Source organism: Amphiprion ocellaris, chromosome 3, assembly GCF_022539595.1.
Source record: "Amphiprion ocellaris isolate individual 3 ecotype Okinawa chromosome 3, ASM2253959v1, whole genome shotgun sequence".
NCBI lineage: Eukaryota > Metazoa > Chordata > Actinopteri > Pomacentridae > Amphiprion > Amphiprion ocellaris.
This window is the reverse complement of record NC_072768.1, coordinates 23,818,408-23,836,736: the sequence shown is the minus strand read 5'-3', so window position 1 is coordinate 23,836,736 and position 18,329 is coordinate 23,818,408. Positions and strand designations below refer to the sequence as shown.

The 18,329-nt window shown below is 37.9% G+C and overlaps 1 protein-coding gene across 2 annotated transcripts in view; it reads right to left on the bottom strand.

The window, feature by feature from the left end:
* tmtc3 (transmembrane O-mannosyltransferase targeting cadherins 3) overlaps positions 1-18,329 on the bottom strand; it is a 33,317-nt gene that overhangs the window by 11,131 nt on the left and 3,857 nt on the right. For both annotated transcript variants that reach the window (XM_023263587.3, XM_055008933.1), the window contains 7 exons: positions 15,864-15,963; positions 13,970-14,085; positions 13,270-13,442; positions 7,187-7,439; positions 1,244-1,392; positions 638-758; positions 368-479 (listed from right to left, as the gene is read on the bottom strand). In XM_023263587.3, the coding sequence (XP_023119355.1) occupies positions 368-479; positions 638-758; positions 1,244-1,392; positions 7,187-7,439; positions 13,270-13,442; positions 13,970-14,085; positions 15,864-15,963 (1,024 nt within the window). The remainder of the gene's footprint in view (positions 1-367; positions 480-637; positions 759-1,243; positions 1,393-7,186; positions 7,440-13,269; positions 13,443-13,969; positions 14,086-15,863; positions 15,964-18,329) is intronic.

The following is an 18,329-nucleotide window of genomic DNA, read 5'->3' as shown; positions in this document are numbered from 1 at the left end:
AATTGATAGCTGCAGCCCTAATTCGCTTGATAACTAAACAAATTTTAAAACTATACAGTTGAATCAGAGCTTCTAAGAGTTTACAAAAAAAACTGAAAAAAAGTTTGTCCAAGAAGTGTTCTACAGCACAACTACAGTTTCTGGTGATCTGAAGCCAAAATGATAGCCTCATCTGCATGTATGCATCAATATTACCACACTCCGTGTATCCCACTAAACAAAACATTATGTGAGGTCTCACATTATTGGTTTTAATTAAGAAATAATCTGACACCCCATTTTTTGTACAGGTACAATACCATAATGTTGTTTAGAGACAAATGGATTTGGACAAGTGATTTATGAATGCCTGACTTCGGTTTCTCACCTGGTTGGACTCGAGTGGCCTGGAGAAAATACTGCAGTGCCTTTGCATAATTGCTCTGGTTCTCCAAAGCATGGCCGACATTATTCCACAACTTGGCATTGTTCTTGTTAACCTGAAGTGACAGGTATTTTAAAAAACATGTCAATCAGCTTCTTGGGTTTCATTGTAAACTATAAAAACTGGTTAATCATCATCTAAACTGATGAGCTGTCTGTATATTCAAGACTTTTATAACAAGGTAATAAAAGACAATGGTTTTTTCATGCTTACCTTCAAGGCAGATGTGAATAGAGTATATTCTGACTCCCAGTCCCAGTTCCTGTTAAATGTTTTCACTGCATGTGTCGTTAATAGCACTCCAATCATCAACCAGGAGATCTTCTTCAAATGCCTACAATTTCAAATGCAAAGAGTTCAAAATTATATTGATTAGGTAATACAATAAAACAAATACTTCAGATGTTTCAGGGGCTGATAATTTTGTAAGTATTATGAGGGTGCAGTGTTATTTTTTATCAATAGCTGACTTTTTTTCTTTTTCAGATAGTAAAGGTTAAACTGTGGCCATTCAAAACTGGAGTCATCCATATCTTCATACTAATAGTTTCCTCCAGCTAAAAAAAGTGTCAGTGTTAGAAATAGCTTGTGTCACTGTGTCCCTGAGGCACCAAGGTACCAGAGATATTATATATATGTGTGTGTGTGTGTGTGTGTGTGTGTGTGTGTGTGTGTGTGTGTGTGTGTGTGTGTGTGTGTGTGTGTGTGTGTGTGTGTGTGTGTGTGTGTGTGTATATATATATATAAAAATAAAACTGTCGAGCTATCCAGGCACCCAGAGATTAGATATTTTTAACATCACTTTGGCCAAGCACTCACCCTTTATGCGAGACAATCTTGAATCCATGTGCAACAAGCACACAGAAGCCCATACTGGGCACGTAAAGGACCCTCTCTGCCACGACAAAACCCACAGGGAAGAAGAGGTTGGACGCCGGAACGAAAGGAAGGACAATCAAAGACAGGGCCTGGGGGAGAGACAATAAAGGTTGTCGAAACAAAGTTCAGAGATCTTGCTAAAACAAAAAAAAAGGGTATCAAAGATGAAAAAAAAGAAAAAAAGATGATGCCACCTCCATAAAAAGTTAGTTAGCACCTTCATACCAAACCATGTTGTCTCAGTAGTTAAATAAGATCAGAATAAACAGTTTTTTCATCTTTTTTTACACATGGCATCATTGAAATCACAAGAAATAGCAAACCATGCTTTTTGTTGATTCTTAAAATGAAAAGAAGTACAACACTGACAGACAACTTTACAGAATCTTGAAATGTGTATGTTGGCACAGTCTCAGAATTTCATTGACACTAACTTGACTTTTAAGATAGATAAGCTAGATAGATAAGTCCTTTATTTCTCCCCACGCCAGGGGAAATTTACATTGTTACAGCAGCTTATGTAGCAATAGACATAGTAATAGGAATAAAATAATAATAGAACAGTAGTAATAACATTTACAATATATACAGAGGTGAGAGATGAGGATGAAATAGTACAGTATTGACACACTGTAAGACAATGTGTTGACTTGTTGTTGACTTGTTAAGAAGGTCAGGAATTGTAATTAGAAATCATCTCAGCTGATGGCATTCACACAGCATAATAGATCCTCTGACTCTTCAGACCTTGTGATAACATTTAACAATCATGGATTCCTCTAAGCAGCTAGTAAAAATTAAAAGTCAACTGATGTCAGGGCGCCCGAATAACTCAACGGGTTAAGCGGGCGACCCATGTACAGGGGTTTCTCCGACACAGCGGCTCGGGTTCGATTCCTGCTCGTGGCCCTTTGCTGCATGTCTTCCCCCCCACTCTTCTCCCTCCTTTCCTGTCCGTCTACACTGCACCTATCAAATAAAGCCGGAAAAAGGCCAAAAAAAAAAAACTTCAAAAAAAAGTTAACTGATGTCTACAAAGACATAAAAAGATATCCCATTGCTTCCAGCTAAAAAAATTCTACCGTCTAAAATGTCTTTATGAAATGGTCAGGACATAATACATGCCACATGTTTGCTGGGAAGAAAGGCAAAGCAAAACCCTTATATGACCAAAGATGAGCAGGAGGACTGTTAGCTGATACAGAAGTGGGGGTGGTGCACTGTTCCATTCTGCAGTTTTGAAACGTCTGCACAAAGAATAAGTTGCTGGATGCAGAGGTCGTGTTTACTACTTTTCACTTTAAAAAAAATCAACAGTTTATACAATCTACTAAAAACTCTTCAATTTCCTACAACACACATCAAATGCTTCATTATGTACCATTAAATTCTCTGACAGTATGCTGCAGTCTAAAGCAAGGTATCTGTGGTTTAGAAAACTTTGAATGTTGTACACAAACTAACAATTGTATACATATGGTAGAGCTAAAATGATTAGATTACTTTTGGACTAGCTGACATAAAGACAGTTGGTAACAACCTGATATTTCTTTTAAATTTTTTTTGTAATGTTACTTTTTTTTTTTGCCTTTTTCGGCTTTATTGATAGATGTAGTGGAGACGGACAGGAAAGGAAGGAGAAGAGTGGGGGAAGACATGCAGCAAAGGGCCACGAGCGGGAATCGAACCCGGGCCGCTGCATCGGGGATCAGCCCCTGTACATGGGTCACCCGCTTAACCTGTTCAGCTATACGGGCTCCCAACAATTTGATATTTCTGTATTCAAGAAACATTTAGGCCCCCCAAAAAGTTGCTGGTTCAGTTTTTTCCAAATATGACTTCTTGCGGTTTTCTTGGTCTTATGTGACAACAGATTATTACTCCACTGCGGTGTTATGTGATGATCGGCGTTGGTTTGTCTGTCTGCCTGTTAGCAACTTTACTCAAAAACAGACTAATGAATTTCTATGACATTTTCAGGGAAGGTCAGAAATGACAAAAGGACCAAGTGATTAGATTTGCAGCTTATAGTCTGGATCCACGGATTTGTTGAAGATTTCTGTATCATTGCAAGATAGCGGCACGGCATCACTGTAACTATGACAACAAGTGAACACTACTTCAGCTGCCTGCTGACAATCACATGATTGCGATCCTGCTACAAATTCACTGCTGCGGACTTATCTGTCAGAAATGATACAAGGAACAGTTGTTTAAATTGTGGGGGTGTTTCCGAGTTCCATCAGTTCCTACGACCAGCTACATATTTGGGTCACGTGATTCGGTATCCGTACATAACGTACACATGCATAACACACGCCTGTGCTCAGCGCAAAGTCATTTTGTTTGTGGGTACATCTATATTAAATGGGCACATTCTATGTTGTCATGATTTCTGATCATTAATACCTAATAAACAAATGCTGTATTTCTGACAACGCCATATGGGGGAATAAACAGCGGAGTACTGTGCTCTCTGAGTGCTTTTGTAGTTATTGATGTTATGTTTGGATTATTGATTGGGCAAAAGAAACAATCAACATATGCCTCTTTGTGCTCTTATATTTTTTTTCTAATGACTAAACAATTATTTAATAGACAATAATGAGCAGTCTAATTTCTTATGTGCAGCTATCCTGATCAACCAGAAGCCACCAAGGTGGGAAAAGGAACGAGAGCAGGGCTCCCTGGGGACAGCATTTATCTAAAACTAATAGTGTCTCTATGTGAGACAGCTGGAAGCCATGTAATGATGCTAAGTAGGTTGATGTGGTATGCTATTGTTATGTGTTATGCAACATATTCCAAAATGCTCTTAGCAAAACAAAATAAAAACTGCAAAGGTCAAAATTTTGTTTATTTTGTGCTCATCTTTCTTAACTAAAGCTTAGAGCAGTACTGTGAGGAAGTTTACTGACCTTCAAGTACGAGAGCTATGGGACTGTTGCACAACAGATGCTAATTTGTATCTGTGTCTCACACTGAACAATCACCACCCGTTCATTCCTTTAAAACTCATACAAAAGTGAACCTCACTAGAAACTAGTGCTGTAGCTTGTAGCATTTTCAATGTTATCAACTAACCACTTATCAAATCTATTCAACACTAACTGCACTGGGTAATCAAAAGATTAACATTAAAACCCAAATTGGCTGATGTCATGTTAGGTATAAATGGCACCGTGGAGAGATAGGGCTAAGCCTAACCTTCTCTGTACAGGGCTCTAAATATAACGTGATCTAGGGATGCACCTCGCTTACTATATTATCATTTACTGTAATGCTTTCTGTAGATTATTCCATAGAGTCACAGCTAATCAATGACTTGCGCTGGTCCAGTGTCTAATTAAGTAGGACAAAGCATCATTATCTGCTATATTTACTATACTAGTTTATGATAAAGCTGGGAATTATGTCATCAGCATTGATTCTATTTTAGTTACTCATACAACAATGTAATCTAACAAACCTTAAGAACAAGGATGAAGGACAAAAGAACGTCATCTTTTATGGCTACATACAATAGCTGTTTATCATAAAGCTGGTAATTATGTTCTTTTGTTTTTATTAGTTTTGTCACACAACAATGTAGTAAATATCACTACAAATACATTACATTACAGTAATAACTAGAGCATGATGAACAAGAAAAGCATTCACAGAGCACAGTACTCCACCAAGGCTGCTCAGTCGTTGTATGATTTCTGACGGATAAGTCCCAGTAAGTCCACCACGGGGGATTTGTAGTAGGATCACAATACTGTGATCTTCAGCAGGCAGCTGACGTAGTGTTCACTTGTAGTCATAGTTACAGTGACACCGTGCCGCTATTTCGCAGTGATACAGAAATCTTTAACAAATCTGTGGTTCCAGCCGCATCACTGCCAAAATCTAATGAGGTGGTCCTTGTGTCATTTATGACCTTCCCTGAAAATTTCATCCAAATCTGTTTGTCCCTTTTTGGGTAATGTTGCTCATGGACAGAAAGACAGATTAACAGACAAACATCTGCTAATCATCTCATAACTCTGCCGTGTTCCTTGGCGGAGTAACGAAGAGAAAATAAATGAATATAGTACACAACGCTAATACTGTAGTAAAACTGACCACTAACAAGTAATGGTTCCTTTTAGCACTGGCTTAAATGTTGCTTCAACACCCAATTAAGTAGGATAAAATATCATTATGCTATGTCTGTTGAACACGAGGATTCACTTTAGCACATGGTTTTGGAAATGTTAGCTTCATATCCTGAAATAGCCTGTAATGGAAAACAAAACAAACAAAAAAAATACAAATAGAGCATGCAAATCTCCCTTTTTGCAAGGGATGCTCTTCCAGTCTTTGTTATTCTAGATTATGTGCTGTGACTTCAACCTAAGTGGTATTGTGCAGCAATACTGCCGTTGCATATTGAGCCGGGTATTGTGTATTTACAAACAGTTCATGGCCTTATTGTTTTCTTACAAGCAAAGAGGATACATTTAGTTGGCTATGTGTCACACTAGCATTACTGTATAGTGTTTTATCTTCCCCTAATGTCCTTTGACAACTCAGTCTGAACTCCAAACTTTGCTGAACACATAAACTGTGACCATATAGAGTGGAGTGCAAAAGTTTGAAACCACATTGACGATCTGTCATATGTTTATGTAAATCTGAGAATAATCAGAAAGGATAAGGATTAAAAAAATCTTGAAAAACAGAAGAAATTCTAGCATGTAAATTAAAAAGGAAATATTTCAGGCTCTTCCAGGAGCTTTAATAGAAAGCAACTGAACTTTTCTTTTAGGTTCTTAAATACTAGTTAGTTCAGGTCAGAAATGAATAGGTCTCTTGGACGGGAGATCAAAAATCTTCAGGAACGTCCCTCCTAGGATTACTATGACTTGGATGACTGACAGTCCACACAGGCATTTCAGGTTCTACACTATTTTTTAGATCAGCAATCAAATTGAGACAAATTCGTTTCACTGACCATGTTCACTTACCTGTACAAAAGGTTAGATTGCTTTGAGTTGTGTCCTTTAATTTGGGCAATATCCAGATGACATTCAGGTGGCCTCAATTGATATATTAGAGGATTGTTGAAGTAAATCAACCTGCAGCAATTGTTCAAATGTTGCAAATTTCACAATGCCTTAAGTTTCTAGCAGAACATTGTGTACTAACACTGTGATAGTGGGGAACAGGAAACAGGAGCTTTCTCAGTGCAAAATCAAGGCATGACTGCTAGTTTCTGAAGGCTTGGAGCTCTAAAACACATTGTGGAAACTGGATCCACTGAATCCAAAGCAGGATCAGGCAGACTGAAAGTGACCACACCATCAAAAGACTTATAAAACAAGCTTTGTTCACTGAAAGATTGGAAAAGGAACTTCATTATGCATAGGGAATTTGCTAAATAAAGAAAGCAAGAGTCCAATCACCAAAAGTTCTGTCAGAGGAGGGCTGGTTGGAGGTGGCCTTAGAGGACAAACAGCATGTCAGCTGCTTTTTTGCAGGAGAAACAAGGTCAAACATGTAGGGTGAGCTGAGATATAGCAGCATTTCACAACTGATGAAAAAAAACACAATAAATCTTCCCAATTACTGATAAATCTTCGACTGTGGAGAGACAATGATACTGCACTACTCTGGACACCTGCACCAAATGTACCCTGACCAAGAAAAAGCTTCATTGGTCAGGGTACACAAAATGCACCCTGACCAATGAAGTGTTACTCTTCCTTGGTAATACTTCAATTTTCTGAAACATGCCAAACCTCTCATTCACACCTTTGTGGAGAGGGGTTCATACTGCACCAGAGCGAGCAGTCTTAGGTTTTTGGACTCAATGGTATATTATATAAACGTAGCTTTGATCAATAAACTTTCTCTCACCATGATGACAGTCTTGGCAGAGCTGTGTCTATAGCGCAGACTATGGTAAGCAAGCAGGCCCAGAAAGGTGTAGAACACAAGGGTGGCCAGGTTACGAAGGTCTAGAAGTGACTCCACAAGAGGGATGGTGCCCATAGTCCAGTCGCAGCAGAGTTCTGAAGGATTCAGCAGAAGCCATGCGTTCACAGGAAGTAGGTAGTTGAAAGTCAGCTGTCTACTAGGAGTGGGGCTAACTGCTGCCGGGTTATCAAATCTACAAGAGAAAATGAAGAAAAAATAATTAGTGTGGTCAGTAAAGCATTGGGTGGGTAGAGTAAGTGAGGATAAAAACATGTAGAATATAATGGTAGAGCAATAACGAGGAAAAAAAAATAAGAATTAATAGAATAGATCTTCATAGAGCAAAATAGGACTAATAAAATAACTCTCCATATACAAGGCAAAATGAGGAGTTTCTATAAAGAACATTATGTTAACCAGCATTTATAGCAATTTGCTCTTAGGTCAGACAACAGCAAGGCATTTACCTTTATGCCATAAGCTCTTTAGTTACTGAAAAGCAACTGCATCACCTGGCTCACAAAGAAATACTGTAATCCTTATCTTGTGAGGTAATTATTGTTTATGTTTTCATGATGTCAGAGCAAGTCGGGTAGAAAGCTAACCATTGAGCACTGTGCAGTTATTACTGGCTCATCTACAATAAGCCTAATGACATGTACAAGATTATGGCGTACTGGTGTAAGATATTTTTACGCATATTCTCTGTACCAATTACAACAGCTAAGGCTTATAACTCTACAACTATTCCCTGACTTTATTCAGAAGCAGAATTGTTCATTACACAGATGAACCATTTGAGCTTTTAAAAAAAAATTAAATAAAACAAGCAAAATTATTTTTACAAAAATAGTCAGAAATTAGTTGCTTCTCTTTGCAATAACAAGATTACCAATAAGTTTAACAGAGAAAAAAGTACCTCACATTTTGTACACACTACAGAGTCAATGTATTCAAGGTTTTGTGAAGAATGTGGCTTCACTGTTCAGTGAAAATAGTGACAGGTGGAATTGTTGAGAGGGAGCATTTGCACGCGGGGCGACAATCGCTGTCGTTAAAATAGATAATTGAATGCAGTCAACAACTGTGATTGGTTTAAAGAAATGCAAACAAGTCATATAGGGTAGTTTGCTTTTTCCCTACAGCAGAAAGCTGTGTGGTGCAGCCACACCATTGTGTTTTACAGAATGGGCAGGCTAGTGAGACTACTTTCGCACTGGCTTCATTTTTCAGTCCTGAGGATTGCCACTTAGTCTAAAAGGTAAAAGGCGCAAAAGAGTAATCTTGTGTTACATTAATGTTGTGTATTCCACACTGAAAAGGGTAACAGATTTGATCTTGTCAATCAAAGGTCTAGGTTTAAGTATGTAGGGATACGTTTCCAAACAGATCTGCAATATGGCATAGAATTATATCAACTATCATAGACAGGAAAAGCTGAACAACTTTGAACTTTAAAAAAGTAACACCACTAACTACTAAAATATTAAGTAATGTTGCGGTGAAATGGCTGGAGCACAGATTAAACATGATTAAATAGTGCAATATCCTTGGTATGTACACTACCGTTCAAAAGTTTGGGGTCACTCAGACAATTTCATGTTTTCCATGAAAATTCACCCTTTTATTCATGTGCTAACATAATTGCACAAGGGTTTTCTATCATCAATTAGCTTTTGAACACCATTAAAAAACACAATGTACCATTAGAACACAGAAGTCATGGTAGCTATGTAGATATTCCATTAAAAATCAGCTGTTTCCAGCTAAAATAGTCATTTTCTACAATAACAATATTTAGACTGGATTTCTCATCATTTATGTTATCTTCATTGAAAAAAATGCGTTTCTTTCAAAAATAAGGACATTTCTAATTGACCCCAAATTTTTGAATGGCAGTGTAGCTATAACCATATCTATTTACCAAAAAATAGTTTCAGACTGCTTTTTTTCAGCAGAATAATGAGCCATGTCATACTGCACACATTAGTAGGAAGTCTTTGAGGAACATGACAGAGATCAAGATGATTTGGCCTCCATATTCCCCAGATCTTAATCTGATCGGTCATCTGTGTAAAATGCTGAAAAAACAAGTCGGATTCAAGGAGGCCCCAACTTCTAGGATTTAAAGGATCTGTTAATGCCTTGTTGACTGATACCATGGAGTACCTACAGAGGTCTGTGTAGTCTAGATCTCGATGGGCCAGAGCTGTTTTGGTGGCACAAAGGGGATCTACGTACACAATACTAGAAAGATGGCTTTACTGTTATGGCTCATCTGTGTAAGCATTTCCCATAGATATTGCCAATGTTGACAGATGGAATGTTTTTTTTGTTGACTCAAAAGCTAGTACTGACCATTGTAGCTGAAGTATTTTCTTGTAGGGGTTTTGTATACATGTCTAGCAGTCTTTGACATTAGCCTGATGGCACTCTTGACCACTTTCCCTTCGAAATTCCTTTAGTTGCAAGATGTCTGAAGGGTTTAATGCATCTACTGCCCGTTTCAAACTCCACAGCATTTCAATAGGATATAATTCTGGGCTAGGCCATTCCGTAAACCTTTTCTTCTTTATTTCTTTAGGAGCCATTCTTTGTGGATTTGCAAGTATGCTTAGGATCACTATTGTGCTGAAAGGTTCACTTCAGGTTCAGCTTCACTTTTCAGACAGATGGCCTCACATTATTTTTAAGCACTCCTACTAACTTGAGAGCCATCTAGTTGAGGGGGGCTATGGGAATGGCAATAGGAAGCATCGTCATTTTTCTGTTTATAGACCTTACAAAACACAATAAAAATGATTCTTACCATGAAAGAGTATCAAGGACTTGCTTGTTCAAATGTTTCCATGTCTGCTACGTTCTTTTCAAAACAAACAACTACAGTGTAGATTATGTATTAACACGTTTTACTGTTTCAGTTTTTTAGATTTCATCTGAGACAAGATACCCTCTCTCTCTGTCATCCTGCCAAGCACAGTTCCGTAACTATCACAGTCCTACCTACCTTGGCAGGGAGGTAAAATCTCAGATTATTGCCTGTTATGAAGAAGCATACAGCTGGCAGGAATATATCAGTTTGAGGGGAATTCTGTGAGGTAATCTAAAATAAAGAGTCTATTATTAGTATTTCCTTAGTTTAATGAAATTTACTGAGCACAGTCACATTCTTAAAAAGCAATCCAATGGCTTGTGTGCAGAGATCTATTTTGATGGAGGTACAGTAACAACATCAAAGAGCCTATCCTCTGCAGGGCATTGTAGAACAGGTAAATTACATTTCAATCTGTCTAATACATGAAATCAGGCCAGAATGTAGCACTAAAGGAAATATTAGAGGTCAACCAGAACATTAGCACCCAACTTCTGATATATGGCAAATTTCAATGGATAATTGTGCAATAATTACTAATCATATAAATATATACATACAGAAATATTTATCCGATCTGGTAAAGACTGTCACAGTGAAAATATTCGACAGAAAATCTGAATTTTAAGACAATTGTGCAGTCACAACAGACATATTTTGTCTCCACAGCTGCCAGCGAGATCCTCACATTCTTAACTCATGACTTATCGCTCTTTGTTATTTGAGTTAAGCACCCCCAGCCACTACTTGCATCTGAACTTCTCTGGTACAGCAGGTAGTCCAAACTTGTTTTACAAGACCACTTTTGTAGAAACAAATCACAACTGAGGAAGTGATAATCTAAATATGTGGTATTGTTATGGCTTGGACATAGAAATTCCCTCAGACAATCTGGAGACAGCTTCAGGATTACGACTAGAGGATTAGGCTATCTAGGCTAATTGTCTGGAATTTTATCTTCACCCTCAAATGCCATTAGGATGAAACCTGGACAGACGCTTTCTAAATAGTTTAGACTCAAACACTTAATCCAAGAGAACTAATAACATGCAGAAATTTGCAAAGCATTCTCGCTGGTCCCAGATTTTATCCAAACCTTAAGTATCGAATTTCTCATTCTGAAGTATTTCCTTTGATATCGATAGCATCTGAACAGGTACATATCTGTTGTTCATCTGTCACTGTGCTTGAGAACATTCGACTGGAAATAAAATATTGCATACTACATTAAAATAGTCTGAGCTTTAATTTGAGTATGCTTACATTAATATCACAAAAACTGCATGGCAGATACAGCCCTCAAACACACTGTGCCAAAAGTTTAGGGGTGCAAAAGTAACTGAACATATACACTACCGTTCAAAAGCTTGGGTCACCCAGACAATTTTATGTTTTCCATGAAAACTCACATTTGTATTTATGTGCTAACGTAACTGCACAAGGGTTTTCTAATCATCAATTAGCCTTTCAACTCCATTAGCTAGCAGAACGTACCATTAGAACACAGGAGTGACAGTTGCTGGAAATGGGCCTCTGTACCTCTATGTAGATATACCATTAAAAATCAGCTGTTTCCAGCTAGAAGAGTCATTTACCACATTAACAAGATTGTATTTCTGATTAATTCAATGCTATCTTCACTGGACAAAAAAAGTTTTTCTTTCAAAAATAAGGACATTTCTAAGTGACCCCAAACTTTTGAACAGTAGTGTACGTTTCCATCACATTTAAAGTTTTGTGGAAAATCCTCAACTACTCAATGATGTTTTGGATCCGTACATATCAGCAGAAGCTTTGTATCTTCTCTGGTAATGCCCTGTCATGCCATCACTGCAGACACCTTCAACTATTGCATGTTTTTTTACGCTGTGTGTCAACCGGCTTGTACCAGTTGCATGCACGGTCCGTGCCATGCTCTGTTTATGAACTTTTTGATCACTCTCGGTTGTTATCTATGACAGCTTACATAATTGATGTTACAACTTTGCTGTTAGTCTCATATTTAAATTAGCACAGCAGCTACTTTATAGTTGACAAAAAGACCGTGGGTAAGAGGGGATCACATGTTCTGTTCATCTACTATGTTTATCACAAAATTCCACTCAATGACAATAAGCTCACCTTTAAGCGCTCCCATACCACAAATATTACACAAGGGCACCAGAATTAATCAAGGGTGCCTGATATCTATCTCTTAACTTAGTGGAAATGAATAAAGGAACAAAAAGATAATTTAAATCTAGAAGCTTTTCTCAGTTTTATTCACTGCCATGTAAGAGGATTAAATTAAATACTTTTACAGTTTTTTTTATCTTGCAGTGGCTTTGGCTTTTAAATTCCATACAACTGGTGGCTTTTAACATTTGAGATCAGGGAATTAGAACTGCACTGAAACACAATGCAAATGTGTGTATACTTCAGTGTCAAGCAGAGCTCTGGATGTATTACAGAATAAATGTAGGCTTATTAGACACATCCATCAGCTGCAGTTTATTCAGCAGCCATGGGAAGACTTTACGCTTTTAACAAATAAAGACATTATGTAAACCATTATATAATCTGAAATAAATAAAGAATCAGGCAGGAATAATGTGTTTATGTAATCCTGCAATCCATTTACATTCAAATCATGACTTTAACTGCATTCCGCTGGCCTGTAGTATCTGTAAATGTCCTTTCCTTTTGTGTGATAAGAAACAGCAGCAGTTTTTTTTATACTGGTCAAACCCAAAGGTTTAACTACAATGCACTGACAATTAAACAATCACGCCATTCTTTTGAGAGCAACAAAGACTTTATGAGAAAAATGAGCCTCACTGGAACTATCAATTCCAGATTCACTAAAAAAAACTGTAGCCTCCTAAGACCCGAGCTTTGGTTGGCCTTGTATTTTGGATTTCTTCTAGTTGTTTGAGATAAAGAGTAACCAATAAATACAATAATCAGATGATATCTAATATCTGATTATTATATTTGTTATATGTGTTATAGTTGTTGTTATAGCTGTTGTTGTTGTTATAGTAGTAGTTGTTGCAGTTGTTGTTATTATTATGAACAATACGCTCTGTGAAAAAAAAAAAAAAAAAGATGTCCACATATGAAAGGCTTGCCCACTGAAATACAAGCTGCACTTTGTTGCAACACTGCCTACCTGGTGAAGACAGGAAGCTGGGACTGGATGACTTGGACCCTGATGATGACGAGCAGCAGGGTGCTGATGACGAGGACAATAAGCTTCAGTAGAGTTTGTAGGACAGCGTAGGGGAAACCGTCTTTACCTTGTAGGACTTGCCGCAGTGTGTCCAGCAGCATGGGCAGAGTGAACTGACAGTGGCAACAGATAAAAGAAAGGAAGAGGAAGGATCATATCAACATTAGAAGGGTAAGCACCTTCAGATTAATTCAAGTTTCAACATTTTTTATGTAAAACATTTTCAAATCCAGCTTTTTAGATTTCACCTGAAACAATCTCTGCTGACCCAAACATTGTGACCACTCACATAAAGAGGAAATAATGTTAACTAGTGACTGACAGCAGTGCATATCATGGTCTGGGATACATGTGACAGTACATGAACAGCGGGGCTTTTATAGTCTGTGTGCCTGGTGACTTTGACAATGCCAGACGACATGCTAAGAGCATCTCTGAAACGGAAAGGCTTTTAGTCAGCAGTGTTGAGTACCAACAGTTCTGAGGAGGATTAATCAGTGACACGAGGAGGATAAATCAGTGACATGGTGTTGCGGGAAAGTACTGATACATCTACAGCATTTTAGGCAGGGGTGGTCACAATGCTTTGGCTCATTAGTGTAATGTTTTCTGTGACGATGAGAAAAAAAGAGAGCCTTACCCCCTGCGCAACAAACACTTCATGCACACAGCAGATGCCGACAACGGTGATTCCTTGTTCCTTACACAGAGTCGCTGCAGCCACTAGAACTACTGTCAGAGCAATAGGAGCCCATACTGAAAAACAAAGAAAGCAAATATACAGGACAAATTACGCACAACCTTGTGTAGGTCAATAGTGCATAAATTACAGAAAATTTTACTTCTCTGGAGAAAAATCTAAATGCTCTATACACCAAACCCTGTAGCAATGTTGTGTTTTCTCAGTATCTTAAAATGCATCGCTTGATGGAGCTGTCAAACTCGAACTTTCAGTGATTATAATCTGATACATTGACAAATTCTGTTATTTAATAGTCCTGATGACTTCACTATTGCTAAATAATGCAGAAAATAGTAAAACATAAAGAAACAAGAAAAGCACTCAGAGAGCGCAGTACTCCGCCAAGGCTGCTCAGTTGTTGTATGATTCTGATGGATGAAATCTTGAAACAATTCGTGGTCCGCAGTGGTCGAGTTGTAGTAGGATCGCAATCATGTGATTGTCAGCAGGCAGCTGATGCAGTGGTCACTTGTAGTCATAGTTAAGAGTGATGCTGTTCTGCTACCTTGTAATGACACAGAAATCTTTAACAAATCCATGGATCCAGACTATAAGCCGCATCACTGCCAAAATCTAATCACTTGGTCCTTGTGTCATTTCTGACCTTCCCTAAAAATCTCATCCAAATCTGTTAGTCCATTTTCAAGTAATGTTGCGAACAGACAGACAGACAGACAGACAGACAGACAGACAGACAAACCAACGCTGATCATCACATAACTCCACCACGTTCCTTGGCAGAGTAAAAATACTTGAATAAGAAGGTCAAAATTTCTACTAATACTCTATACATAAATCATTAATAACCTTAAAACTCCACCATTGGTTGCACTGTAGTCAAGGTTGTGTGTGTAATGGTTTGCTGTTGTTGTTTTTGTTGTATCAAAAATAAATTGAGTACTGATGCAGAACTACAGTTGTTCAGTGTTCTATGTATCATCTTTCTTATCATAGGTATCATCTATGTTATCATACATGGATCCCACTGTGTGTTATATGTTCCTTGTTCCCTATCCTCCTCTTCTCCCATCCCTCCACTTCTCCACCTCTCTACTTCTTCTGTCCCTCTCGACCCGCCGGCCAGCAGGCTGATGGGTCCCTCCACATAAAGAGCTGGGTTCTGCTCAAGGTTTCTTCCCTGTTAAAAGGGTATTTTTCTTGCCACTGTTGCCTTAGGGCTTGCTCTGGGGGTTCAGGCATATGGGTTCTGTAAAGCGTCTTGAGACAATTTGACCTGTAATTGGCGCGATATAAATAAAATTGAACTGAACTGAAAATTGAATTCAGTGTGGATCCAGTTAATAGTCTGAGGGCATGTACTTGATGCTGAATGTTTTAAAAGGGTTTAGAAATCTTCCTCAGGGTGTTATTGAAACACAGTAATTATACAGAAGTGTTTAGATGCAACACTGCATCCAAACACAAAAAAAGTGTTCATTCCTAGGCTATATTAATTTCATTAGACTAATTAAATACAGTACTTATTACAACAACTTGGGAAAATTGTGAACTTAATTGTCATCACCTGAATACCCAGATGTTTGATTGGATATTAATCCCGCTGGCTACAAGACCTTTCTCACACATGCATCTAATTTTGGGCTATTTCTGCTTTTTAATGAATGAGGATAACTACAATGTCGGCAAAGACCCTTTAGGTCACTGAATCTCTTGGAGTCTGTCTTGAAATTTAGAAAGGCACCTGCAAAAAGAGCTTTAATGAAACTAACGCAGTACGTCTTGTACTTGGAACAATAATAAGTGAGAGACTGGTGAGATAGATTAGACTTACCGATGGACTGGTCTGCGCCTGTTGATTTTGTGTACGCGAGGAAAGCAGCCAGTAGAAAGATCGAGGAAAGAAGTTCAGCTCTGCCAACCACACCAGTGACCTAATGATAACAAATGACAGCAGTCACCACTGTGGCTCATCAATACAGATTTGTAAGGAAGACTCCTTCAAATATATGTTAATGTTTTTCTTTTGTTCATTTTAAGTCAAGATGAAGTGCAGATAAAGCAGTGTGACATAATTAACTATGTGAAATTATACAGGCTGAAAACACAGAGTATGTCATGAATACCATGCTACCATGGACTCTAGGGAAGAGGGTGGGGATGGCTAACAAGACCTGGTAATAAATGGGTCAATGGCCTTAAATTATTCAATACTAGAGAATCAATAAGCTCTGATCAGTTTTGCTATTGGTAGGACACACACATACAGACTGCTCAGCTTGTAGCTGATCTCTCATTACGTAGAGCAGGGGTGTCAAACATGTGGCTCGCAGGCCAAAGTCGGCCTACCAGAAGGTCCAATCCAGCCCGCGGGACGACTGTGTAAAGCGTGAAAATTACAGAGTAAACATTCACTGCAAATTGTAAATTTATAAAACTAGAAATTTAAAATAATTTCTAGACCATAACAAGTTGTTTTGATCATAAAGTACAATACTAGATTGCTCATTATTCTTTTGTAATTTTGCATCTCATTTTGTTGTTTGTCTTTTTTTGTCTGACTTTAGTTGTTTGTCTCATGCTTTTGTCATTTTGTGTCTCGTTTTTGTCGTTTTGCGTTTCCTTTCTGTCTCACTTGGGTTTTTTGTCTTATTTTTGTCATTTTGTGTTTTACTTTATTTGTTGTTTTTTGTCGTTTTCTGTTTTCTTTTTGTCTCGCTTGTGCTTTTTGTCCATTTCTTTGTCGCTTTGTAACTTTTTTGTCAAATTATTTGTCTCGCTATTGTCATTTGTCTCATTTTTGTCATTTTTTGTCTCATTTTTGTCATATTTTGTCAAGTTTCTTGTCTTTTTTTTGTCTGACTTATCATTTTAATCATAAAGTAAAATACTATATCGTTCAGTTCCAGATACCTGTGACTAAATGTTTTGTACCTTTGTAGATCCACTGTGATCTCTAAGTTGTAATGTCTACATGATAAACTGAGGCATAATATTGATGAATTTGAATTTATTTTCCTTCAGAAATTACGGGCTGTTCATAATGATTTGTAAAAAGACAATTCCTTAAATGTGAACATTTTTAGAATGTACTTTTTTTGCACTAAAACAAAGGAAAAATGTGGAGTTGTGGTTATTTATAGGTTATTATGCTCTGCTTTTACTGGTCTGGCCCACTTGAGATCAAATTGGGCTGAATGTGGCCCATCACCTAAAATGAGTTTGACACCCCTGGCCTAGAATGTTGGTTAACGATTAAATGTAACCATTAGCTAGCTGATTGTTTAAGATATGACTGTGCTGATGAATTTAATCTGAAATGGTCAGAACTTCTGAACTGATTCAGGCTTGGTTTCAAAGCACTCAGAGCAGGGCAGACTTCGCGATTTGAGTGCTGCAGGAAAACTCTGTATTGCTGTAGTTTCAACCTGTCCTTAACTGAATGCTGGTATTGGCAGTGGTAAATGCACACAAGTCTTGCATCTTTGGTAAAACTGTATAGTACAGAGCACAAATACTGTCTGACAAGTACTGCATTCAATTTTGAGTCTAAGGGAGGAAATTTAAGAAAGACAAATTACAGCTATGTTAATTCTGGTCCTTATGATATTTATCCTTACTTCGGGTGTCCAAAATGTCAGTATAATTCCACAATTCCCAAGATGAACATGTACCACAAATAAGCCTCATTCTGTGGAAAACTGTCACTGACCGAAATGTAGTAACACATTCCACAGGAAGACAGTCCAAATACACTTCAAGTAAAGAGAAACACAGTGTGACATTATGATACCTTTTGAGTAACAAGACATGTCTACAATTGGCAGTAACCAGAGAGTATCAGTCTAAATCCGTGAATCCAGCTGTGAAAATAGGTCTACTTAGGTAAATCATATCAACAGGTGGCAAACAGTTACATGTCTCCGTACAGGAGCCTCCCCTGATGGCAACATCTGTTATTTATGTAAATGATGACTGCCCTCGTGTGGAAGAAACAACATTCAGATTTTTGTTATGACCAAATGTCAAAGTTCTTACAAATACACATACCCTAAAGCTTCACACAAGGTGTGACATGTGGTTCAACAAAGCGCTGTACAATATTGTGTCTAGTGTGTATTCCACCAAACACACGCATTTTTCTCTCACTGGCCTAATTGTCATCTGGTGGGAGAGAGAAAAAAATGCTGACTGTCCATGTAGCTGCAGCCAGCTTTTAGGTAACCCTGAAAATGCCAGTCCTGACTACACCTGACTACAGTGAGCTACACTTTCCTGAATCCATACTACAAATCCCACT